General features: G+C 29.8%; 1 protein-coding gene across 1 annotated transcript in view; it reads left to right on the top strand.

Annotated features, from left to right (window-relative positions):
* LOC148313092 (CUGBP Elav-like family member 3) overlaps window positions 1-26,901 on the top strand; it is a 722,672-nt gene that overhangs the window by 46,503 nt on the left and 649,268 nt on the right. The window contains exon 3 of the mRNA XM_088268061.1: window positions 18,465-18,482. Coding sequence (XP_088124187.1) covers window positions 18,465-18,482 — 18 coding nt within the window. The remainder of the gene's footprint in view (window positions 1-18,464; window positions 18,483-26,901) is intronic.

The following is a 26,901-nucleotide window of genomic DNA, read 5'->3' as shown; positions in this document are numbered from 1 at the left end:
TATCCTTTTTACGTTTGCCGGGCCGTGAGTCAGGTGTTTGTGTCCGAGGCTGACTTGTTGTTGGTATCGTAATCATGTTTATTTAAAGAGACCGGGTGATTAACCCTGCGCTCTCGAGGCCTGGGCAGGTGCCCTGAAGGATGGCTCATCCTGGTTTTTCTGTAGGGGTGTATTCCTTCCCTTAGCTGGGGGGGGGGGTCTCGTTATTAGGCGCCAGACAATCGCCTTTCGTCCTCTTCCCGTTAGCTACAGTTTTCGCCAAAGGCTCTGACTGCATTACCAGGACCTACGACGGGGACGTGGGAAGAAGGGCTTGCTAGGGGTCTACGGTCACTAAGGGCCTGAAGGTTGGCTTTTCTCAGCATTTTTTAGGAATGTTCTGTCCAGCACAGAATATACCACTGAGGCCATTTCCCAGCCTTTAAGGTCCCAAGTCCAGTGTAATATTGAATAAATATTAGAGTGAAAAAATCACTTATATTTATTAAACCCCCCTCCAGAACGGTAGCCGAGCATGCTGACTATTACACTACGGAGGCGGACGTACTTTTTACAGTGTATAAAATATGAAATTTGAAAATATTTACACATTTTGGTTGGTATGGTATTGAAAAACTGGATTTTTTAAAAATTGATTAAATATTTGCGATCATAGATTTATCAGTTCTCAGTTTTTGTCGTTTGTCTGAAATGGAGGTTTTTATTTCGTCAGCTCGACTGAAATTGTCGTCTTAGCCTTCAGATTCTATGTTTTACTTGATGCCTGTATAAAAAATGAATTGAATTGAAAATATATATTAAAGCAGTTCAAAGTAATATTTTTATGATACCCAATTGAGTTAAATTACAAAATATGCTACAGACATGTTTACATCATGTTATATGAGACGACGAAACATCTTAATGTGATGTAACTCTTGTATTATTATTTTTTTTATTTTTTCTGATTATACTTTCACGCTTAGTTAACTTCATTTGTTCATTTACAAATATCAAAATAATTTAACAATATTAATAAAAATCTAATTTTTTTACAAGAAATTACGTAAACTGTAATGAAATTTCAATTTGTTATAACAGCACATTTTTTTATAATTTTATTTAAAAAAAAATCACTTTTATGTAAAAGATATTTTTATAAAATATTTAAAATAAATATAATATATTTTCATTGATTAATTTTGTCGTCACTTTATTACGACTATTTAAATAAAATGTTTTTATTTTACTTGATACATACAACTCTTTATTGAAAACCTATCGTGACCCATGTCAATATGCGGTATTTGACAATGTTGCTTAATGCACCGAAACACGTTTCACAATTGATTTTCAGAAACTGCGGTGTTTACAAAGTAAAAATAAAAATTAATATAAATATAACGTTATCATATTTAACAAATATAACCTTCCCTATCCTTACTATCCTACCTGCAGAAAAGCATCTAAAATAGACGCTTTGCGGGTTATTCCTTAAAAAATGGAAAAAAATTGGGAAAAAACCATAAAATTGATTATATTTAATTTTATAACCATTTTCAAAACGTAAAACATAAAGGTATAAAAAAATGTTTCGAAAATTTTGATATTTTTGTTAAAATATTAAGACATAAATTGTATTCATTAAGAGAATCGTACTGAAATGCATGTACATATTAAGCCGTCAAAGTCAATGTATTAAGCCGGGCACTCGGTACTCTAACTAGCGACTCTTTCCTAAAGTTGGGGAGACTATTAAGTCATTACAGCAGCCTGGACCCGCTATGTGTAGCGAGGTCCAAGTCTACCGGTAAGTTTCCTCCGCATAATGCACCAAGGCTAAGCACCAAACTTTGTAATTCATAACTTGATGCAACTCAGTCCGCAGATGCTCCAGTGGCCAGAACGTGACCAACAACTTCCAAGCTAATAATACGTATCCAGTTTCTGTTAATGGTGGTGACAAACTGTCTCATTTATTCCGGTCGGACTCTTAACTGCCAGAGTAATGACAGTATCCTAGAATATTATTCAAACCATCGCGTAGTTCTCATGGAAAACCATTCGATCTTCGGAAATGTTTCAACGAAAGCATACTTAATTGATGTACCTGGTAGACTCTACCAAAGTTTGTTAATACTAGATCGATTGTAAATCTATTCACAATTATAAAACATTGTCTGTCATCACATATTTAAAAAAAAACACTTGGAAAATAATAAAAATAGTATAATTTTTATCAAAAATAAGTGAAGTTATGTTATAGTACATTTTAGGAGATTAAGAAATATGTTAATACAGATATACGATTATTTTTAAACAAATTATTTCAGTTATTATAAAGGTTGTAAAGGATTTTTTAAGTATTCGTTTATTTTCCAACGTAAGTTTTGAATACATGACTACTTATATTCTACTCAATACAAAATATATTACATGCATTGCATAATAAAGTTTGTTTTTATATATTTTTTAAAATTATCATAATAGAATAATATTAAATAATTATCAGAGTCAAAAATCTCTTAAATTTATTTAAACTTCCAAGAAATCGTAGCTGGAATTCTAGTACGGTTACCAAACGCTCTAACAACTATACTACGAAGACAGAAAAAATGTTTTAATAGGAAGACTCAAATAACTGTTGGGTAACCAACATATATTGGCATGTTAACGTTACCCAAAGCGGTTTTTAAAAAATGCACGGAATGCATTTGTACCTCAAATAGAACATGAGACAAGTTAATTAATCATCATAATCTACCCCTCCAATATGATGGAATTCAACCCATGGAATTTCAAGATAATGGTTCTCCTCATCCTTTTGTTAAGGAATTTTCCTCCTGTCCCTTGCAGTGTTTGCAAAAAGGACTATCCAAAACCTGAATCAATCTTCCGCTCTCGACTAGCGACTTCGCAGGATACTAGGTAAAAAGGGAACGAGCAAAATACCCTTCATCGTCCCGAGTTCTCATAAAGATAAATTGCTTTTTTACCCCGCAAGGGAGGAAGACTTAGTTTGCGGTGTTTAAGAAGCCTTTTGTCCTACATTATTTCCCGCTTTGTGTTGCCGTCATGAACGATAGACATGCCTTAGAATGATGAAAAACACAACCAGCCAACTTCATACTTAATTAACGACTTCTTAATGGATGAGACACTTCGATGTACTTCAAGTTTTTGGATAACAGACAAAATTTTAGTCATAATTTTCATAGAAAGAAGGAAACCTTTGTTGAAAATCTCAGTTCATTTTCATTTTACCAAAGAATTTCGTAATTAATTTTTATAAGCTGGATACTTTTGTTTAATCAAACTGAAAACAACTATTGAAAACTTTGATAGGCTTAATAATACAGAATAAGTTTTAGTAATTCATTGTTCTGTTAGTTTAGTAGAATTCCTTTTCTACGTCTGGTGCATTTTCCCCATTTTAGTCGAGGAATGTAAAAATATGCAAATTGTATGGAATAAAAAGTAAAAACGGGAGCACATTGCGTGATTACTACGAGAGAAAATAAGAACCAGAAATTTTAATCCAAAAGCTTCATGATTTGAATTTATAATTTTTTATTTATTTAAGAAATAAAACACAGTTTATAAAATAAACGTTTGAGATACTGCTTATCTTATGTAATCTTTTTTTAATGCTGTATATTTCAAGATAAATATTATTGTTCCAAAAGCAATTTTTGTAAGTAATATGTTTGCGAAACCTTACAATTATTCTCCATTTTTTCACTGTTCATAAATAATGACGTCGATTTTTTAATTTATTTATTTATTAATATTCAAAATAAACGTAATTATATCGTCTGTAACATATGATGGTAGATAAAACTGTTTCCATTATTCGACTAACAAAAAAATTATTTCTTAATTATTCTTTCTTTGAACTCTTATGCGCACCCCAGTGGTGCAAAAGGCACTGCATCATATACTCGTAAACACAGTGCTATCTTGATCATTTCCATATGAAGAAAAGGTGATTAGCCCTCCACTTCCGGTCCAGGGAAATATTAAATATATAATTCGGTGAAAAATCACTTAAATTTATTTGACCCCCCCTGGAAATCGAACATGGGACCTACAGTACGTTAGCCGAGCGTATTGACCGGAGGTGGACATTTCTTTATAGACAGAATATTTGATTTTATCTTTGTATATGTTTGAAAATCAAAATAATTAATCATATATATATGTAGGGCAATTCTAAATGCTTAAGCATTCTTAAATTTCACCAATGCCCCCATTATCTATAGATAACACGTTAATCAAACATTCACAGTTTCGTTAAAACAGGCTCTGAAGTATTTGTATTCAAGACGTAAGACGTATTTGGGGAGAGTAAATATTTAACGGAAATGTTCATTAATTCTTAATCCAAATGGAAACCGCCAGTTTTACAGAGCCGATAAAACATTTGTGCATTTTTGATACAGAATTTTTCGGTGAGAAGTTGGGGAAATTCACTTTCCAATTTTCTCCGCAAATGGTAGTTTTTATTTAATGTTTTGAATTCTTACACATCTCATTTGCACTAAGATGATGCGCAGGGCACTGCATTGGATTAATAGAGTGTTTGATTGACAGTAAGGTTGTTAGAAGGATTAAAAAAAAATTAAATTTAAATGAAGTAAGTTAGGGAGTTCATTATATTTTTTTTAATACATACTTATATGAAAAAGTTTATGAGTGTTATTGCCTAAAATTTTCACTTATGAATTACATGAAATTATGGTAACTTAAAACATAAATAGTAAATCCACTCACGAGTAGGCATAGGCTACGAAACATAAAAAGTTGAAGCCTGAGTAGGGTCATGATAAGCGGTGTTGCATAAGCCGAAGCTAGATTTCAGAGTCACTTGGACATTAGGTAGTTAAAAAAAAATTAAATTCCTAACGTTTCTATTGGGAGCTTTTTGATCATAAAAAAATCAAATTGGACTGGTGAAATTTTGTTTTAATCATTCATGAATAAGGTTGAATGAGTTTGAATTATGTGTTTTATATTGAAAACAAACGGAAAAAAACTGTGTCGAAATTATGAAAACCTTTTATAATTAAAAAAATACAGTAATGTATATATTCCTTCCATTAACTCCCTTAAAACTTTCTGTGGCGATTCCTGAAAGTTTTGTGAAACAGAGAGTCATTTGAGTGGTAATATTTAATACAAAATTTTAACTTAATTTTCTTGAAACTTTTCTCTTTATACAGCATAACAGAAAAGACAAACTCTTATCTTTAAAATATCTAGAACCTTTAACGTACTCCGTTAGAAAAATTGAATAATTTTAGGATATAATGATTTTAAATGAGAGTGTTTTAATAAAAATCATTAATGTACTTTAACCCTTTTGAACTTTTCGAGGTATCTTTTAAATAATTCATCATAAAAAAATTAAATAACCAAACTATCTTTTCCCAACTCAGCTTTGTCACTCAGTCTGTTAAAAAAAAGATGCGTTTGTAATATAATTTATTCCACAATGGTTAAAATGACAATTTAGCAGTAAAAATATCAAAAAATCTATGAAACAACTATGCAATCGAAAACTTTTAAATTGTTGAGTGACATCAGATATCAAGAAGCACGTTACTTGTCATGAGAAATGTTAAGGTTTGCATATGTTACTGTAACGTTCAACAGAGGTCGCTGCCATTGTGGACAAAAAGCTGTTAAAAAAAACATTATTTTAGCATCCGCAATTAAGAAAGCTTGGCATAGGCGTGATTGGTGTTTTTATTTCAATACATAAAATTCATATAATCACATGTTTATTATTGTTTGACTCGGTATTAACTTTGTGGAATGACTTGTTTTTTTTTATTATATAATTAAATATTTGTATCAAACCACTTAATACCCCTCCACTCTATTTATAACCCTATCAATCTCTTTATATAGGTATGTATAAACCAAAACATTTCTCGCTAGTTAGTTTTTACTTTTCACCTGTAGATGAAAAAGTCTGTTGGTTTTCGAAACTTGTCATGTGTAACAAAATAAAACTCACTAAGTGGTATTAACCAAGTGTTAAATAATTTTAAAAAATTAAAGCATTTGTTAAAGTTAGAACTTGAATGCAATATTCTGTCAAAATTCTATAGACATCTGTAAATTGCTTTAGGACATTTAGGTTTATCACAAACGAACATTTACATTTGATATATAGATAACGCTTACATTTTATCATATTTTTTTATTAATTTCGATTGAATTTCTAGTCTTTGTATTGAATTGAATTAGTATTGAATCACTAGGCTTAGAACAGTTTTTTTTACTAACGTCAAGCTAGATTTCTTGTGGAGTAAGTAAAAAAAAAAGTTTGTCATATTATTTTTTGACATCTAATCAAAGATGAAGAAGTACATGAAAGTCTGGGCATTTACGCTGCTGACGACCATCATAGGCTGGTTTAAGTGATCACTTTAGACACGTGTAACATTCACCAATTCTATCCATTATTGACTACCACACTACTCAAATTCTTGGAAGTTCTATATATGTGAACTAATTTTGAAACATTGTTCTTGAATCACTAGAACTTCACTAGAACTGGAACAAGTATTTGGACACACTCAAAATGTTGTGAAAAAGTTTGTATTTGTAGTTTATTCATAAAATGATGACGATTCAAATTCACGATCGAACCTAAGATAATTATTTTATGAGACACATAATTTTCAATGAATTATTGTAGATACATCAAAGTAGTAACACGATTAATCATAAAAGGACACATTTTTATCTACACGAACGTATCTAAAAGCTCATTTACGTTAGTAGATTGGGTATAAAAATAGGTCGATGGAATATAAGGATACAACATGTATGCTAAAGCAAGTGAAAAACACAATGATGGTACGTGAATATAATTGATAAATAATTCATTGACACGAAACCTTAATTAATATACAAAGTATATTCATTGAGAACAATACGTTTTTTTTAATTCAATAAAATAAAATACGTTTATTTTGTAACGAAAATAAAAGTAAACGGTTTTAAAACTATGCATAGTTTTAAAAATAATTTTGTCAGGGCCATTGATAGAAAATATAAAAATATACACATGTTAAGGAAAAGCTAATTTTACTTTAGTTAAAAAAAAAATTGTACTCAAAGAGATATTTAAAAAAAAAAACTGCTGCATCAAAAAAACGTTGAAATAATACAAGTATTGTTTTTTTTAATTTTATTTATGAAATGACAAGTATTTGGAGGAAAACGTAGGTTGAGTGTGAAAAATATTCACTCACAAAGCGGTCCGATCGAAAATTGGCATTTTACTAGTGCAATAAATAATTTACTTCTTAAATATATATTTCATAGCAGTTTACTCAAACCAATTATGATTTATAAATTTTAAATGGAAACCCAAGACACTGTTCTTGACCAAACAAATTATCTATTAACAAATTATTATCTCGTATTTGTTTTTAAACTATAAACTAAATTCAAACACATATCGTCTATTAAATTAATGTTCCCAAATAATATTAATTATTTGGGAACATTAATTAATATATTATATTTAGTGAAAAAAATATGACTCAAATATTGTTCTGCAAATTATACAGTTTTTAAGTGTTTGCAAGTTGAATATATTATTTTTATAATAATTTATTAATTAATTACTGTTGTGTCATTAAACAATGAAAACTTTGTTAAAAAAACTTACTATATAATTAAAGCTTTACTGTCTTGAACTAAATCGAGCATAACGTAAAGGATAAGGATAAGTAATTATACCGACGTCTTTATGTGAACCTGGGGGTGTGTTCTGTGATAATTAAAAGGCGTGGAGGCTGTATTCCGCACAGCCCCTATACCTCTCCTCTACAGCTATGAGAATAAATATCTGGAGCGATGCGGCGCCTATTCCAATAACACGCTACGACTGCGACGACCAAAGTGAGTACACGGCAGGCGGGCTGTTTGAAGAATTTGGGCCCGTTTGAAGTATTTCGACTTGTTTAAAGTTCAAATCAGACAGCGGAAAGTTGGAGCTTCAGTGATAGAAAAAGCTCTAGCAGCAGTGAGTATCTACATATGAATGCACTTTTAAGTGCGGATGGCGAAAAAAATATTGATTATTGATTTATTTCATTAAGTGGGATATATTTGTCTTGCAAGTTGAAATGAAATAATATTTATGAATATTTTGAATCATTTGTCAAAAATCTACATATTTACAAATTTATTTTAGAAATAATTGCATAACTAAAATGTATGTTCATTATTTATTTACCGTCGTAATATAAAACATCATATATTTAAAAGATTTTTGATCTTAAGCTCAATAAACAAAAAATAAAAATGCATCATACATGCAAATATTAATAAATTATATATGAATATATACACACATACACACACACACACACACAAATATATATATATATATATATATATATATATATATATATATATATATATATATATATATATATATATATATATATATATATATATATATATATATATATATATATATATATATATATATATATATATATATATATATATATATATATATATATATATATATATATATATATATATATATATATATATATATATATATATATATATATATATATATATATATATATATATATATATATATATATATATATATATATATATATATATGTAAAAATACAGTTAAACGTAATTTGAGTACACAATATTGATTTACTTTCACTTATTAAAAATTGGTTGAGTGTGAATAATTTACGAAAAGGTTTCTTGTGCAGCCGACCCTTACCGCTCATCTGTATTATTTCATCCCCAGAGAGTGTTTGAAGATCGGATAAGATGGTGGGTAGAGGGCATAGAATGATATTGATTTTCTCTCATCACTTTCGGATAAACTGTGGATAATACTACGCAGAATGGATAAGTCTCGAAAGTGGGAATCATTCGTTAGGTTCGATTGAGGTTCCAAAATGATTTCGTGATAAAATGTTATGTTAGAAAAGAAAACAGTTTTCAACATTTTGAGTCCAAATACTTATTGGAAATACCAAGAGTTCTATATTCTTCTTCGTCTATGTTGAGATGTCTATAAAAGGTAAAAACAGTTTAATTTTATTATTGAATCTTTATTCAAAGCGGTGGATAAATTCAAAATTATCATGATGTTATTTTACCTTGACAAATTAGAAGATGAAAAATTAAATATTTTAATTCAACATTACATTTAAAAACCAAGTGCAGTGTATATATTGTCATAATATTTTCCCTTATACCCAACCGGTGTTTCATTTTATTTTTTTATCTTGCTGATATAATTTCGTTATGTAAAATTTGATCCTTGCTTTGGCTTTAATTGCACTCTTTTCCTTTGTTGTAACTTTTTTCCGTATCTCCACCTGATATCATATTTTCATCTTAATATAATTTCTTTACACCTTTCTTTAAAAAAAATAAGGTACTTTACAATAAAGCTATCTATTGCACTTTTATTTTCATCGTAAATTATATGATGGTAACATTATCATTCTATTGCATAATATTGAGCACTGCTTAGTGATAATATAATTGCTTTAGTTTCAACCTTAGTGTCGCACACTATATGTTCTAAATCCAGACTCATTTAATGTATATAATTGTTTTTTTTTTTTCTTAAAACACTGTTTTTGAATTGAAAAATAAGTATTATTTTTTGACATCTCATCAAAGATGAAGAATAATATGGAAGTCTGGGCATTTACGGGGCTTACGACCGTCATAGGCTGGTTTAAGTGATCACTTTACACACGTGTAACATTCACCAATTCTACCCATTATTGACAACCACACTACTCAAATTCTTGGAAGTTCTATATATATGAACCAATTTAGAAACCTCGTTCATGAATCACTAGAACTTCACTAGAGACATCTATTGGTGAGATGTAAAGAAGCTTTTTACTAAGCAGAAACTCTTATATTGAATGTTACACGTGTGTAAAGTGATCACTTAAACCAGCCTATGACGGTCGTAAGCCCCGTAAATGCCCAGACTTCCATATTCTTCTTCATCTTTGATGAGATGTCAAAAAATAATATGAAAATAACTCCTGTAATTGGAGATAATCCAGATTTTGTGAACAAGTATTTGGACACACTCAAAATGTTGTGAAAAATAAGTTTTTATTCAAAATAATTATATGGAGTGATTGAAAGTTAATAAGTAAAAAAAATAAACAAAAATATTTATTTAATATCAATATTATAAAAAAACACCCCCACCATCGTAGTGTAGTGATCAGCGCATTTGGCTACCGTGCTGAAGGTCTCGGGCTCGATTCCCAGGCGGTCAAGATATATATGGGTTATTTTTACTCTCATATTTATCGAATATCAATCACCCTGGACTGGTACAGGGCTGATCACTTTGCCTTCATGCAATTAACGATCAAGACAAAACTGCGTCGCTACGATGCAGTGTCCTATATTATAAAAAACAAAATTGAGTACATGTCCAACATTGAGCGCGGCCAAGTGTGTTGTGATTTGAACGCTTGAGATCTAGGCCTTAAGGTTTTGATTACAAACCGTTAACTGACAAAACTTGAAACGGAATTAAATTATTTTTAGTAAAGTTTTAAAAAAAAGAAATTCAAACAATACAGTTTCATAGTAGCGTAAAAATTTCATATTTAAAAATGTATTTACACATCCATATGTAGACGGGGTTTATAAAGCCGTGATTTTATTATGGCAACTAATGTTTCAGTTGAAACTTGTACTTGTGTTTTTTCTTCGTAAGAGTTAGGGTTATCTGAAGGCGGGTTTTTGTTTAAGTCATAAATCGGGGTAATTTACGACACGTAGCCACTGAAATATTTATAGGAAAGTAAGTGATATTATAAAAACATAATGTGTAACGTCGTTTTTGGTGAAAAATGATCGTGGAACCAATTTTAACGGTCTCATTTTTTAGAGTAAAGAAAAATGGTGGTTGAATATTTCAAATAAAAATTCATGTCTTTTTGTATTGAAAACATGTCCACCTTTGTGTGGAAAATGCGTACACAAATTAAGTAGCTTATATTTTTTACTTATTGAAAAGTATTTGTAAAGTTAGAAATTATGGGTGTGACATGATCATTCAAAAAACTAAAAACGCATCAGTGCTAAATCATTTTCATTATCTCTTTTTCCACAATTCAATCACAGTGCCCTTTCGGTAGTATTTTACGAAAATAGCGCTATGTAAATCATCTAAACTTTTAAAATTGTATTTATAAATAATAGTTCCTTAGAATGTTTTGGATATTGGAACTAATACTTGTATCGCTTGCTTTCAAAATCCGCCAGATCCAATTTTATAAGATTTTAAAATAAATACTCTATGGGAATGCCAATTGTAGGATTTTACTGTTAAAAATACTTATGTACTTAAAAACCCTGCTAAAAATACTAAAAACAGCGTTGTATCTCAAATTAAGCCATATTCATGGATCTTGCCTTCTGACCCATATCGACCAATCAGACAGCAGGGAGAGGTCAAAAATTAAGATTACGTCTATTTTTTTAGATTTTAACTAAAGATATACAAATTTTTTGAACATAAATTTTACCCGGAGAATTTTGCATTTTTTGGAAAATCGACTTACATGGATCTGGCTGATTTCGAAAGTACGCAACACACTTCAAAACTACATTTCTACTACAAACATTCATATACGAGTAAAACGTACTTTAATTCAAGGTATTTGCTCAAAGATTTTATAAATTGTTTTTATGGAAGAAACTTTTACAAGTCGCATTTCATTTCATTTTTGTTTTTATTTTTTATTGTTCATTTACATTTTTTTCTTGTTTTCACTTCCATGTAAAAGTTCTATATGTCCACTAACTTCACATAAGTAAATGAGATCTTAACAAAACAATTGACAGAATAATCCTTCGTTATTCTGTCGAATAAAAAATAATTTATCGCATATTTTGCGCATTGAAGGATGAAAAGATTCATTTTGACATGTATTTTGTAAGGGATGACACTATGAAAACGGTTGGCAAAAGTTTCAAGGCGTGAGCCTGAGTGAGAACGGTGAATGCCGGAGGGCTTCTGGAAATTTCTTCCATAAAGTTGTTTCGAAGAAGATATGGCAAATATAAATACAAAATACGTATTCCTTAACATTTTATCTCGGCTCGTCTAAGAAAACATTACATAAAAATTTCTACTTTGTGCGATAAAAGTAATGCAAACGTTACGAGAAGAGTAATCTAAGGCCTTCTGGGAAACGTTTTCATCTTCACTGTTTTTTTTTATATCTGTTTAATCTTACCTCGTAAAACCTATTAGCGAAAACTTGATACCCGAATTATACAAATTACATGAACTTAATCGTTTTTATTTCTTGCTTGTAGTTTTTAGTACTCTTGGTACTAAGGGTATAATTCACAAATCGATAAACATTAAAGGTAAATATATATGTAAATGTAGATGATTTACTTAACTGTATCGAACTTCCAACGTGTAACGCTGCTTCCCGTAGATTAAGGCAGAGGCAAAAACATGCCATACCAACGAATGCCATCTCCTCATACATACTTGGCAATTATTCCGACTCCTGACCTGATCATTTTCATGTTTATGAAAAATGCTTTAAAAGTTTTCTTTTTCTGCTTCTATTTCCAACTGCATTTGTCTCAGTCATTCATTCTACATATCCAAACCGCATCACCACACCTTATCTCATCCTTGGATTATTTCTTTTTTTTACCATATGGAAGTAGGTAGGTAGAAAAAAAGAATGTCTGATATGGCTAGAACATTTAGATTTGTTGAATGAACACCTGACAATTCACTCAAAATTTTAAGAGTACTTTGAGTTTAATGTTTATGCATTAACTATTTTATTGATTAATTTCATGGTTTGCGTGCTAAACGAATAAACTTATTCGTCATATGGTATTTTAAGGAAACGTAGGTTATTAATAATTGCTAAAAAAACACTTGTTAAATCGTCTGGGTATTTAAAGATCTGAGCCCTGTAAATATCCAGAATTACATATCCTTTTTTACAACATTTAGAGTGTGTCCAAATACTTGTTCACAAATCTGGATTTTCTCCGATTATAGGAGTCATTTTTCATATTGTTTTTTAACATCTCAAGAAGAATATGGAAGGGGTAAAAAAATTAAAAAGGTTTTGCTCAATAAAAAGCTTCTATTCATCTCACCAATAGATGTCTCTAGTGAAATTCTAGTGATTCAAGAACAGTGTTTCGAAATTAGATGGTGAATGTTACAGTGTGTTAAGTGATCACTCAAACCAGCCGATGACGGTCGTAAGCCCTGTAAATGCCCAAACTTCCATATTCTTCTTCATATTTCTCGAGATGTTAAAAATAATATATTATTTTTTATCTATGTTGATATGTCAAAACTGTAAAAATTTATTATTTTCGAAAAACTTAACAAACCTTCGTTTAAAATTCACGTATACGTGGTGCAAAATAAGCTTGCGCGAAATCCGGAAAGGGTGAAAGAACAAAAATAAATGACTCGAGTCTTTTGACGGATGGGTTACTTCGTCGGGTTTATTTTCTTCGGGACTTTTGAATTGGAGTCTGCCGTTTGTATCCTGTCACTGCTGTCTGCGGCGCGACTAGCGACTAGCGACTACTCGTTCAGAAATGGGCAGATTATAATACAAGTTGAAATTTCTCACGGGACTGGGTAGGGGCGGGGGTCGGGTAGGTATTGCAGGGTGTGGAGCGGAGACCCGATAGCGTGTTGTAGTGCCGAGATGCAAATGGATTGTTGCACTTTAATGTCTTGCTTATTGTGGATACTCTATTAGATATACTGAATGAATTGTTACCATTAAATATTATCCATGTAATTAGTAACACTTGTATGAATTTTATCTCATGCCTCTAGCGGATAGCGAGTGTTTTTGCCTATTTTCACTCATGAATTACATGAAATTATAGTAACTTTAAACATAAAGAGTAAATCCACTCACGAGTAGGCAAAGGCTATGAAACTTATACAGTTGAAGCCTGAGTGGGGACATGATAAGCGGTGTTGCATAAGCCGTAGCTAGATTTCAGAGTCACTTGGACGTTAGGTAATTCAAAACTCAGGAATTGTATCCAACTCCGTAGTTTAGTGGTTAGCGCGTTTGGATACCGTGTTGAAGGTCTTGAGTTTGATTCCCAGGGTGGAGGGAGAATATGGGGGATTTTCTCTCTAATATTTAGTTCATATCATCCTGGACTAGTACAATAAGCGTAGGGCTGATCACCTCTCTTTCATAATTTTTTTTGACATCTCATCAAAGATGAAGAAGGATATGGTAGTCTGGGCTTTTACGGGGTTGACGACCGTCATAGGTTGTTTTAAGTGATCACTTTAAACACGTGTAACATTCATTAATTCTACCCATTATTGACAACCAGATATGTGAACAAGTACTTGGACACACTCAAAATGTTGTAAACCTTTCATTCATGCACTCAACGATCAAGACAACACTGCGTCGAAACGATGTAATGCCCTTTGCACCATTGGATGTGGAAAGGGGTTAGAAAAAATAACACCACACATTACGACTTTCAGAAGTTGATAACCAAGAAAAAAATTTTTTTTGATTATTTATTCAATCAGACACTGGATTTATCACACTGAAAATGATACATCACGAAGATACAAAATCAAAATGATACATCTAAGATAAAGTACCAAAAACCAAGCTTTATATGTATCAAAATTACTTTCAATATGCATATGATAGTAATCCAACAACAATGCATAATATGTACATATAACAAAAAAATGCAATATGGATTTTAAATAAAAGGTATAATGGTGATTGTACCACAAGTCTTTTAAGTAATCACTTAAGCTAGCCAAACTCCAGATCATGGGAATGTTAAAACAAATATCTTTTTTCGTGTAAAAATGATAGATGTTTCGTTGAGACAAATCGTTGAGAGTAAATTGTTATTTGTTATTATGTGAAAGGATAAATATAATATACATATATAAAATAAAATTTATTTTTGTCTTTCATACCTCTCCCTACAGTGTGATGCATAGGATATCGCATCGAATCGACCACGCGTTAACTGGATAGTTTATTATATGAAGACAAGGTGATATGTCTGGTTTTATAGATTCTAGAATCCACTCAATTTACGGTGATCGGGAAAATCGGAGTTCAAATCAAAATCGAATTCAAATATAATATAAAAGGTTAATGCCACATTTCCTTTTTGTGAACGTTAATCAATAAAATTATTAATTAGTTAATACCACTATTAAAGTTATTAGTAAATAGTGGTATTTACTTAGTGAAACTTATGTAGGTAAAACTATGTTCATTTCTCCTTTGTTTTCAAACTCCGCCCCATTACTAACCCCCTCCCCCTAACTTTCACCTCTCCTTATTTATAGAACAATTTTATATTTTATATTTTAGTTTTTATTCAGACCTGACGATGGGAGCTTAGCTTCCAAAACTAGTAGTCTTTGATAAAACTCAAGTGGTATAAAAACAAGTGTTTTCTTAATATTACCACAAAGTTAATGCCAAAATAATAAATGAAATAAAAAGTAAAACTTTAATTAAAAATTGATTGATTTTACCACAATGTGACTACCGAATCAATTAGTGAAGTAAATTTATATTTTAAACCATAAATTTGCCCAACTTACCAATCAATATTTTTTATTTACAACATTTTTTTACCGAATAAAAATTAAAAATCGAACAATTTTTGATTTTTAAACATCCTGTTGATTTCATTCATTTTGAGGTATTCTGTATGTAACCTACGTATAATGACGTGTAAATGTGTTATGCACTCGTATTGGCAGGAAGGCTTACCCCAATAAAGCTATACTGTTGGATTCGTATATGTATATTATTTCAGCCATTTGTATGTGAATTGTTTGTTACTTATTACATATATTGGTATACAATCATTACTGCGCAGTGCAATTGATGCCTGCTGTTATCCTAATGCGATATCTTATTAACTACTAAAATGGCATTGGCTTTCTGTAGTAATTCATTCATTATGACTAAGCAGTGAGGCAATTAATATAATGAGGATTCTCGGTGGCTAGGTAAAGACAAAAATGGAAACGTTAATACATAAATATTGGTAAATTAATAAAATTATATCTCCAAATTAATAAAGTAGTGATTGAGAAAAAAATTGAGTTTTCTCTAGTGGCATCAAAATTTAAATACTTATTATTATATTGAATTATTGAAATTAATTCTCGCAAGGTATATTGTAGATTTTATAACATTTTGAGTGTGTCCAAATACTTGTTCACAAAATCTGGATTATCTCCAATTACAGGAGTTATTTTCATATTATTTTTTAACATCTCATCAAAGATGAAGAAGAATATGGAAGTCTGGGCATCTTTGATGAGATGTTAAAAAAAAATATTTAAGTAAATTTAATAATATCAAAGTAGATTTTATGCGAAGTTTAGATTTATTGGTTTTTGGACGTCGTAATCAAAACAGTATTAGAAAAAAAAAGCTTCTGAAAAACAACTTTGTAAGCTGAAATTTTTTTTGTTATTATTGACACATACTTTTAATATAAAGTTAATGGTAAATTGTTTCAACAATCGTCTTAAAAATTTATTTATAAAAATAAAAGTTAAGAATCGAAAAAAATACGATTTATTTTAGTTAATATAATTGATACTTAACTGAAAAATAATATTTAAACATAAGAGTTTTTTCTTTTAATCATTATTTGCACCCAACGTTGCTTAAGACACCGACTGCATCGTATTGACACAGTGTTATCGTTTTCGTTGATTATACGATGACAATGCGATCAGTTCTGCATTTCCGATGCCATTGATAAACGAGGTGATATTATATATTGTAATAAATTTGCTTTACTTCATTCGTTGTATTTTCTATAAAGCTTTTTGGTATAAAAATATGATCAAGATCATACCAAAAAGTCAATAAAATGAATTCAGTACAAGTATTTTTCTCCTGTTTATTTAAAAATAATATTATGACCTATGCCTTATTTCTATGCCGACGTGTATGAACTTTTGTTAAGCCGGTACATGCGAACCTTAATAGTGAAATAGGGTAGAGTGGGGTAAAAAGTGTAGGAAAACCCACCTATTTACACGTCAACAATGGTTCGTACACTTATTATTACAACGCTCCATGTAAAATATTATTGTAAAATATTATTATATATGATTGAGAAGAAAATTGAGTTATCTCTAGTGGCCTCAAAATTTAAATACTTAATATTATATTAATTAATTGAAATTAATTCTTGCAATCTATATTGTAGATTTCATGCGAAGTTAGGATTTATTGGTTTTTTGACGTCGTAATTAAAACAGTATTAGAAAAATAAAGCTTCGGAAAAACAACATTGTAAGCTGAAATGTTTGTTGTTATTATTGACACATACTTTCAATATATAGTAAATAGTAAATTGTTTCAACAATCGTCTAAAAAATTAATTTATAAAAATAAAAGTTAAGAATCGAAAAAAATACGATTTTTTTTGGTTAGATAATATAACTGATACTTAACTGAAAAATAATATTTAAATATAAGAGTTTTTTCTTTAAATCATTATTTGCACCCAACGTTGCTTAAGATACCGACTGCATCGTATTGACACAGTGTTATTGTTTTCGTTGATTAAACGATGACAATGCGATCAGTTCTGCATTTCCGATGCCATTGATAAACAAGGTGATATTATATATTGTAATAAATTTGCTTTACATTATTCATTTTATTTTCTAAAAAGCTTTTTGGTATAAAAATATGATCAAGATTATACCAAAAAGTCAATAAAATGAATTCAGTACAAGTATTTTTCTCCTGTTTATTTAAAAATAATATTATGACCTATGCCTTATTTCTATGCCGACGTGTATGAATTTTTGTTAAGCCGGTACATGCGAACCTTAATAGTGAAATAGGGTAGAGTGGGGTAAAAAGCGTAGGGAAACCCACCTATTTACACGTCAACAATGGTTCGTACACTCATTATTACAACGCTCCATGTAAACTAACTGCAACTTCTGCACTGCATTATAATGGCAGCTTCCGTTTTCTACCCCCGTGACACAAACGTGTTAATGGATAAGTGTATCGAATGCAAAAACCAAAAAAGTGTAATAAAATAAGATATAATAGTAAAACTAAGAATATATTTATTACAATTCTTTTAAAAATTTGTAACTTAAAACAGTTAAACTTAATTCGATAAACAATAATTGAGTTCTTGTATTATTTGTTTTTTTTTTTCCATTATGTCAACATATTTGATGCTTGATTATTTTTAAAAATCTTTTTTATGCTTTATTTTTTCTTCTTCTCAAATTTCTAATTATTTAGATTTTATAAATATTCATTGTTTATTATTTACGTTTGAAGAATAAAAGCAAATATATGAGACAGATGTTGATAAAAATATTTCGAATAATTTTAATTTCTTTTTTGTTTTAGGTGGCATGGAGAAAGCAGGTATGTCGTTTATTTCAATATAATTTTTTTAAATATTTTTTTAATGCTTTTATTTTTATACAATGCATAGTACAATAATCTTTTCATAGTGTAAAGTCAATATAGATAGATAGATAGATAGATTAAAGATTAGAAAGTCAAATACTTGAGGTAATTTCAAAATGACGTATGAATTTGTTTTATCAGAAAAAATATTTCGATTTTAAAATTTTTTTTTTGCAAAAAAATAAATATAAACATCACAAAATTAAGTTTATTCACACATATGCTGTTGAAAGTACGATAAAAAAAACAGCAAAATAAACTTACAGCCATGCTGCCTCAGTAAATTAAGCAAAACCACTCACAGTGTAACGGTTATATTCCATCGTCACGAATGTCGCCTAATGGTGCCAAAACAAACCGAAGGGGAAGCATATGTCTATAGTTACCCGTGACATTTACCGAGTCTTGTGTTACCAGTTACCAGGCTAGTAGCTGTAGTAGTAACACTCGTAGCCAGGCTTCGAGGAATGCGCTGATGATTTTGGCATTTTATTTTAAGCTGGCAGTCTCCAAACACGCGACGTTACCTTTCTTCTTCTTCATTCCCTTATCTTATTGAACAACCTGACGTGATTTAAGTTGAATTTAAGCTCTGTGGTTTTCATTCTATTCAACACAACAGACGTGGGCTGTGTTTTAATCGTTATAATAATTTTTTTTATTTCAACAAATACATAATTACAAAATATTTATTATTATTTTGTGCGTTTACTGAGTTTTCCCGTACCAATGACACATTATTAATGTTAAATTGTCTATTAATAACGTTTGATAGATTTTCCTGGACTGGCACTTAAATCATCAGGTTAATCACATTGTTTTCGTTATATTAAGTTTCAAGAGATTCACTCTGATATATTTCTTTTTTCCTATTATTTGAGGATAACGAACAAAGCAGTTACTTTTATTCTTGTTTTTTGGAATATCTTTTTATGTCTTTGGCTATGATTTCGATGATGTTTTTTGTTATATGGTACTTATCTTTGCACTGAATTGAATTTGATACCTTAAACACGGTAAACAAACTTGCTTACTTCTGCACTCAGTGATGTAATAATATACTTTCGATTTTTTTGTTCTTATTTTCACAACAATGTTTCGTTTTCAACTAACTCAAATCATCATTAATCAGTTTTGTATTCGAGTTTATTTTTTATGTGTTGTAATTTTCGATAGCGTTATTTTGTATCGAATCATAAGTGTGAAAATAATACTTATCTTTTCTATATAATTGCAATTTTTGCATTACAGCTAAAAGTAATATAAAATATTATTTATTATTCATCGACTCCCTTCTTAGCGTTGAAGAGTTTCGGCTCATTTACTCCCACCCCCATCGCGGGTATGGAAATTATCGACACACTCCCCTCGCCGGCATAATGACAGTTTTTCAAAGTTTTTCAATCCAAGTAATGAAGAACTGTTTAAATAACGCAATATAATGACATACCTGAAAATAACACTGGGTCGGTACTGTAAATATCATTTTTTCTCGTGGTCATGATATCATGATTGTATTTTTAAATTTTATTAAAATCGAATTAAACAGAAATATTAATGCACTTTGAAATAAACGTAGAATATGATAATAATATAACACGTATGAATATATTCAACAGATAAGTCCCTAAATTGTTTTCTACTCTAAGAAACTACATAGGATATCCACCCTTAGTTCTGTAGCGGATACCGAAGTTTGTCTTTTTTTTTATTTTTAAATTAATTTCCCTACTATTCTTCTTCTATTTCCTTTCCTATGAATAAACAATATCCTTCATCCTGATCAAGTTCATTTACGTCATCTGTATCCAAAAAAATATATTCCACTCCAAGGTTCATGAGTCAAGTGTATTAAAAATGCCTTACATTAAAATACTTTACAACTAAGTCAACCATTGGGTGGGAATAGGTGTTGGAAATCAAGTTCAAAATTTAAGATTTGTATACTTATGTAATGGGAAAATTATTGAATTTATTAAAGTAAATAAAATCTTGAAATTTTCATTTGAAAGCCTGTAAAATTATTTTTGTATTAAAACATTGCAAAATAAATATATTTTGAAGTACTTGGTACATTGAAAAAATCTTTTATTTAATTATTTTTTTATTTAATTTTATCTTTAAATAAATACAAAAATAAAAGTTTTAACCATATTCCGCTTTACTTTTTATATTTAAATGAAAAACGATGTATGAAAAATCTTTTTATGAATATATTGTAACAGCAAATATTTCAAAAAACATAAAAACCGTTTTTTTACCTGAAAGTCTGCAATGCAGGTGAATAGATAGTTGGCCCGGGTTTCAGAATCTTACTTCTTATTTGCAAATTATTATTACTCATACTCATGTCTGGTTAGGAGGAATAATATTCTTCCATAGTTTTCCTCAGAATTCATAGCGAAAATAATCTAATTTTAGCGGGTTCTTGGCGTAAGTAGTAGCAGTTTATTATCTGTAGGCGCCATCCAGTTCTATCGTAAAGGTATGTTGTTTTATGACTGGCAATTGTGTTAGCTAATTGTGATACTAGGCGCTACTTCATTTAAAAAGCTCAAAACAACATTAAGCACTACCTACTATAAGAATTATTAGACGAGTAAATAATACTGCTTGAACAACGTTTTTCAAGTAAGCTGTTTTATGATATTATGTTTGTGCGAATGATAAAACACTACGACATAATATATAAGCATGAATTATTACTGTTGTGAAATTTGGTAGAGAAAGTAACTAGTTAATTTTTTATTGGTTTACAACATTTTGAGTGTGTCCAAATACTTGTTTACAAATTTATTATCTCCAATTATGAGTTATTTTTTATATTGGTTTTTGACATCTCAACATAGGCTTCCCACATTCTTCTTGATCTATGTTGATATGTCAAAAAATTATATTAAAAAAATATTGGTTAATATCTGTGGTATGTTACATAATAATTTTTATTTTGGCTCAGTTAAGGAAAAATAAGATATTTCATTTTTGTCTCAACACAGATGAAGAATTTTATTAAGATGAGTAAATAAAAGTCTGGACATTTACATAGATTACGACTTGGCTGGTTCAAGTGATCATTTTAGACACATGTTTAATTTTCACCATTCAACCTATGAATTAAAGGTGTCGGAAAGTGGTTTATTTGCCTAAATTGAAAACATCGGTCACGACATATGACGACCATGGACGAAGTTTGTAAGTAAGCAGATTAATTTTACATTGAAAAAGCATTTTCTTAGTTCGAATAAAATATTAATATTTTTTTCAAATATAACATTAATTGAAGAAGGACATTTTTGCATAAAAATGAATTGCCCGGCCATTGGTTATAATCTCCTTAACAGTTTCACGCGAGATTTTCCAGAAAATAGAATGAATTCTTGAAACTTTTCGCAACTCTGTTGCCTCCTTTTCTCTTATAGCCTCCGGATATGCCAGGCCTCACTTTCGGCGCTCCATTTCAAACTTTTTGTTTTGCTGGATGGAAAAAGCATTTTTTGAGGAGATATGTTCTTTAACTTGGAAAATTTGGCACGGGTAACAGGTGTTTCAGCTTGGCCGTAATTGCTCTAAAAAACCTTCCTATTTTTCAATTTCAAACTTTTTGACAAAACACTTGAAAGTTAATTAATGATGGAATATAAATTTGAAGTTTTGACAAGGTGCTTGGTTTATAAGCCTTCATTGAAAAAAAAAAAAATAAAAAATGAGTATGCAGATTTCTTAACATTATCCCTGAATCATTGAATTTATTTTACACAGAGAAATTTTCATTAAATTATTTATTCAAAGATTCACAAAAATTTTGACGAAACTTAATATTTTTACTGGAATATATTTTATTTATTTATTTGAAAGACCAAGCAAAAATTTAATTTACTGGCTATCCAAAGATAGGCCTTTCAGATCTTGATATGATACGATGCCTTTCCTTTTTTACTGTTTCCCAAAAGTCCTTCTTTCTTTACCTCTTTTCCCTTCAACTTTCCCTCTATTGTTATAGTTTATCGTACCACAAAATATATTCTTATGCTTTCTTTGGCATACATTGCAATTTTTTATTTAACTAGATTTATAATATAAAACCTTTATTTGGTAGTTAATATTATGATTTTTTTTTAATCTAGAGTTGGTTTTTGTAAAAAATTCTTGAAGAATGAAAAATATTTGTAAAATTGACGTAAATGGTATTATATTTATAAACAAATAAGTAAATTATAGTTGAGTTAACTGAGTAACTTTTGTGAATGTTCAATTCAACTTATGCAAATTTAATAAAGGAAGTATTTCATACATATGCACATACATGATAATACACCTCCATAAAACATGTTCTCCCATTAGCGAAAAGGTATAAGAAAAATTTTCAAAGAGCAAAGTTCAAATAATAGAAGTCTGGCCACAAAACTCGTGATATAGAACAATACATTGATAACGATCTGAAAAGTCTGATTCGTTCGTGATCTCATCATATTTCAGCAGCCTGAATAGGTTTCTGGAACATAAATAAAAGTCCTTAGCCATTGTGTTGCGAGACCGGATTTATTTTTACAGCCACTTTATGTCCAAACTCAAATTACAACAATCGGGTGGAATGAAATCAGAAGTGTCTAGGATTTGCTAGACTTATTTTATTGCTATGGCTCTTTTCAATATGAAGGTATGTGACGTCATACTCATAAAGATAAAAAAAACAAATGGCGAATGACTGATGCATATCCGCAAGTTATGAAATAATTTTAGAGATTATTATTTTTTTTAATTAAAAAAAAGAGAAATATTTGTGTTTTTATTATTTACACAAATATTTTATTTATTACCATTTCTGCGAGCCCAAGCGGCTCATTATTAGAAATAGGTATCAAATTTTGGTAGAGTGGGCTCGAACCAAGAAACTCTGACTTAAGAGTCCGCTACATTAACCACGGGACCATATCCCGACACATTTGTTGATTTGGCCTTAAATTTATAGTAAAATTTGATGATGAAATTTTTTAAATAAATTAAACGCTCGTATGAGACCACTTTTTGAATTTATTTAAGTAAAGACAACTAGTATCCAGAACTGCATTTTAAGTTTCAGTATTTTCAGTATATTAAGGATTATCAATTGTGTGAAGAATATATTGTATGTAACAGTGTGTATAAAGTGATCTTAATCAGCCAATGACAGATCGCAAGCTCTTAAAATTCCCAGACCTCAATATTTCCACTGTTAACAAACTTATTCATCCATTTAATCACAAACTTATATTTCTTATGAAATAAGAGTGAAAATGTATAATGAGACATCGTAGGGTGTAATTTTTTTAAGGAAATTTAATGCTTTTATAAATTAATGTTTTATTGATTAGTGGCGTTAAAGAATGGAAATGTAAGTAAATAATAATAATTGAACTAATGAAGTGAAGAAGATAAGAGAAATGATCATATTATATTAGTAAATAAACAAAAAGAGAAGTTTAGTTCAACAATAAATGATAGTTAGAATTTTGCCGTATATTGTATTTTAAAAAAACGTTTTATTTTTATAAACAATGAAATTTTAATATGCTTGATCAACTTATACTTTGTTTGATATTTTAATGAAAATTTGTTTTAAAAATCTTACTATTTATCACGATAAAGTCACAGAAGTACAGAAAACTGAATCGATATTTATGTCTGACTATAAATTATATCTGTCTTAAAACACACAATGTAAAGGTGGGTGGCGTTCCAATCGCTAAATTGTGTATCCAATAGAAAGTTAGTGTAAGCCCCCATAAGCATTGTATTTGTTTTGCTTGTATGTAGAAGTCTGGCTGACCACATTATGATTGTTATTGCAGTGCCAATTTACCGGCTGGGAGGTTTAAGAACACACACATGACCGTTCCCATACAAACAATAGGAAAGAAGCGGAAAATGCTGGAAATTTGCTAAAGTGTTGGTTTCCAATTGGCCCCTGTAAAATGTGCAGGGATATCGGGCCGCCTCAATACGAAAAACTTTTTCAATAGATTTTTATTGGAACTTTCTGAGCAGAATTTCATGTTGGCTGTTGAACTAAAAGTTTAAAGACAGGATTTAATTTCTGATAGGATTTATTTTTAAGGTAATGAGAGATTCTCTTACATTAATAAAAAAAATATTTTTTAACAGTCTCCTTATCATTCATCGTTCACTTTGTGTATATTTTTTTATTACAAGTAGGTATGAAATGTTTTAATTAACATTCATTAAATCCTGAGTTTTATAAATGTTCAAATACCAAATAATTTCCAAAAAATGCTCATTTCTCAATATTTTATGAAATTAATAAAATTTTTGGCGTAAAAGGCGGATATTTGATGTTTGAAATTATTTTCCAATTTTTGAATTTCTATTAAGATAGTAATATTGATATAATCGTTAATAACCGCGTAATGAAGTTTAGTTTTTTATATAAAATACTTTTTTTTACCAAAATAACCTCTCATCTAGAGATGTTTTTCGGTATTTTGTTATTATTTTTAATTGGTCTTTACTTTTTTTAGTTCTGTTTTAATTTTGAATACTTAAATTCAGATGAATTACACGTAAAACCTTTGAAGTTATTTACAGCAGTCCATTCACGGGAAAAATTGGAAATATTATTACAAATTATTTAAAATCATTTGATAATGATCTTCGTATGACATAGAAAATAATCAAAACTTTGTACTTACTATCAGATCTTTAAAAAAGTAAAATTTTATTTTTTGAAAACATTTGTTAATGCTTATATTGAAAACAAATTTAGTCCATTTACAATTACACCTTGTATTTTTTTTAAAAATATTAAATAATAAACGATTTTTCAATAATGACAAAGACACATATACTCGTAAATGTTTACCGTATACAAAGAAATAATGGATCTAAATATAACATTTATAATAAAACACTTGTTTTTTACCTGTTAAGTTATATTTATTTTATTTAAACAAAAGGAATGCCGAAACCATAAATGATTTAAACATATTTTATTTGTTATTTCGGCATTTACTATATGGTAAGACATGTTGAAATTATTAAAGAAAGCACTTGTTTTTTTTACCACTTGAGTTTATTTATGACAACTAGGTTCGGAAGCACAGTTTCCATCTTCAGGTCTAATATACATTTAAAAAAATGTTTATTCGTTTGTTTAAACTATTTAACAAAAATGTGCGATTTTACATGAAATATTTTTGGGAAAATTAATATTTTTGAAAGTTGTGATTATTGGCTGTATTTTTTTGAAAGCGGAATGGGTTAGGTGTAATATGAAAATAATAAACAATGGCCGCGGTATTTCTGCAATTACTGAATTATAAATCACACAGCCGAAGACAAAAGCGTCGGTATTATTACTCTATTGTTTATCAGAGCCGGTGTCTACAATTCACCAAGAGGGTGGTCGGCGGTATAAAAGCTGAGAGAGGCTTAGCCGGGAAACGAAATCCAATTGCAGTGTTGTCACAGCCAACAGCCACCTAGTCGGTATAACCGTATAACCAACGTGCCCGCGTTGTCGAGATTAGCACCAGACACACCAATAAGATACCCTAGGACCAAATCGTATTTAAATTCACGGCTTCCAACCCCCGGTGGGGGTAGTTTTGTCTATGGCGGGATGCGGATTCTCGGCCGCGATTCTTTCTTGTTACCCCGCGTCACTATTTGTAACCATGATATTGCAGCTCACGTTTTTATAACCGGATATGCATATTTTATGGTTATAAATATGTGAACCAATTTCGAAACATATTTTTTACCACTAGAGCTTCACTAGAGACATCTATTGATGATATGAAAAGAACTTTATATATTGAACTTCCAAGAATTTAAGTAGTGTGGTTGTCAAAAATGGTTAGAATAGGTTAATGTTACACGTGTGAAAAGTGATCACTCAAACCAGCCTATGACGGTCGTCAGCCCCGTAAATGCCCAGACTTCCCTATTGTTCTTCATCTTTGATGAGATGTCAAAAAAAAAGAAAATAACTCCAGTGATTGGAGAAAATCCAGATTTTGTGAACGAGTATTTGGACAAACTCAAATTATTGTTTTTCAAATTATTTATTGTTTCGGCATTTACTTTGTGGTAAGACATGATGAAATTGTAAAAGAAAAACACCTGTTTTTTAACCTGAGTTTATTTTATTATGACGACTAGTTTTTTAAAGCTATGTTTTCATATTTAGGTCTACATATAACTAAAAAACTAGCCGTCATAATAAAATAAACTCATATATTAAAAAAGTGTTTTTTTTTGCACTTCAAATAAGTGTTATGTAAAACAAATAAAGTATGAAAATTTGTAATTAGAATAGTACATACAAGTACTTATCATGTAATTTACACGAATGACTTGACACTATTCTGTAAAAGTC

The sequence above is a fragment of the Brachycentrus maculatus genome, unplaced genomic scaffold (assembly GCF_059751285.1).
Source record: "Brachycentrus maculatus isolate JH-2025_06_01 unplaced genomic scaffold, ASM5975128v1 h1tg000022l, whole genome shotgun sequence".
Lineage (NCBI taxonomy): Eukaryota > Metazoa > Arthropoda > Insecta > Trichoptera > Brachycentridae > Brachycentrus > Brachycentrus maculatus.
The sequence above is the reverse complement of the archived record's forward strand: the minus strand, read 5'-3'. Positions and strand labels throughout refer to the sequence as shown.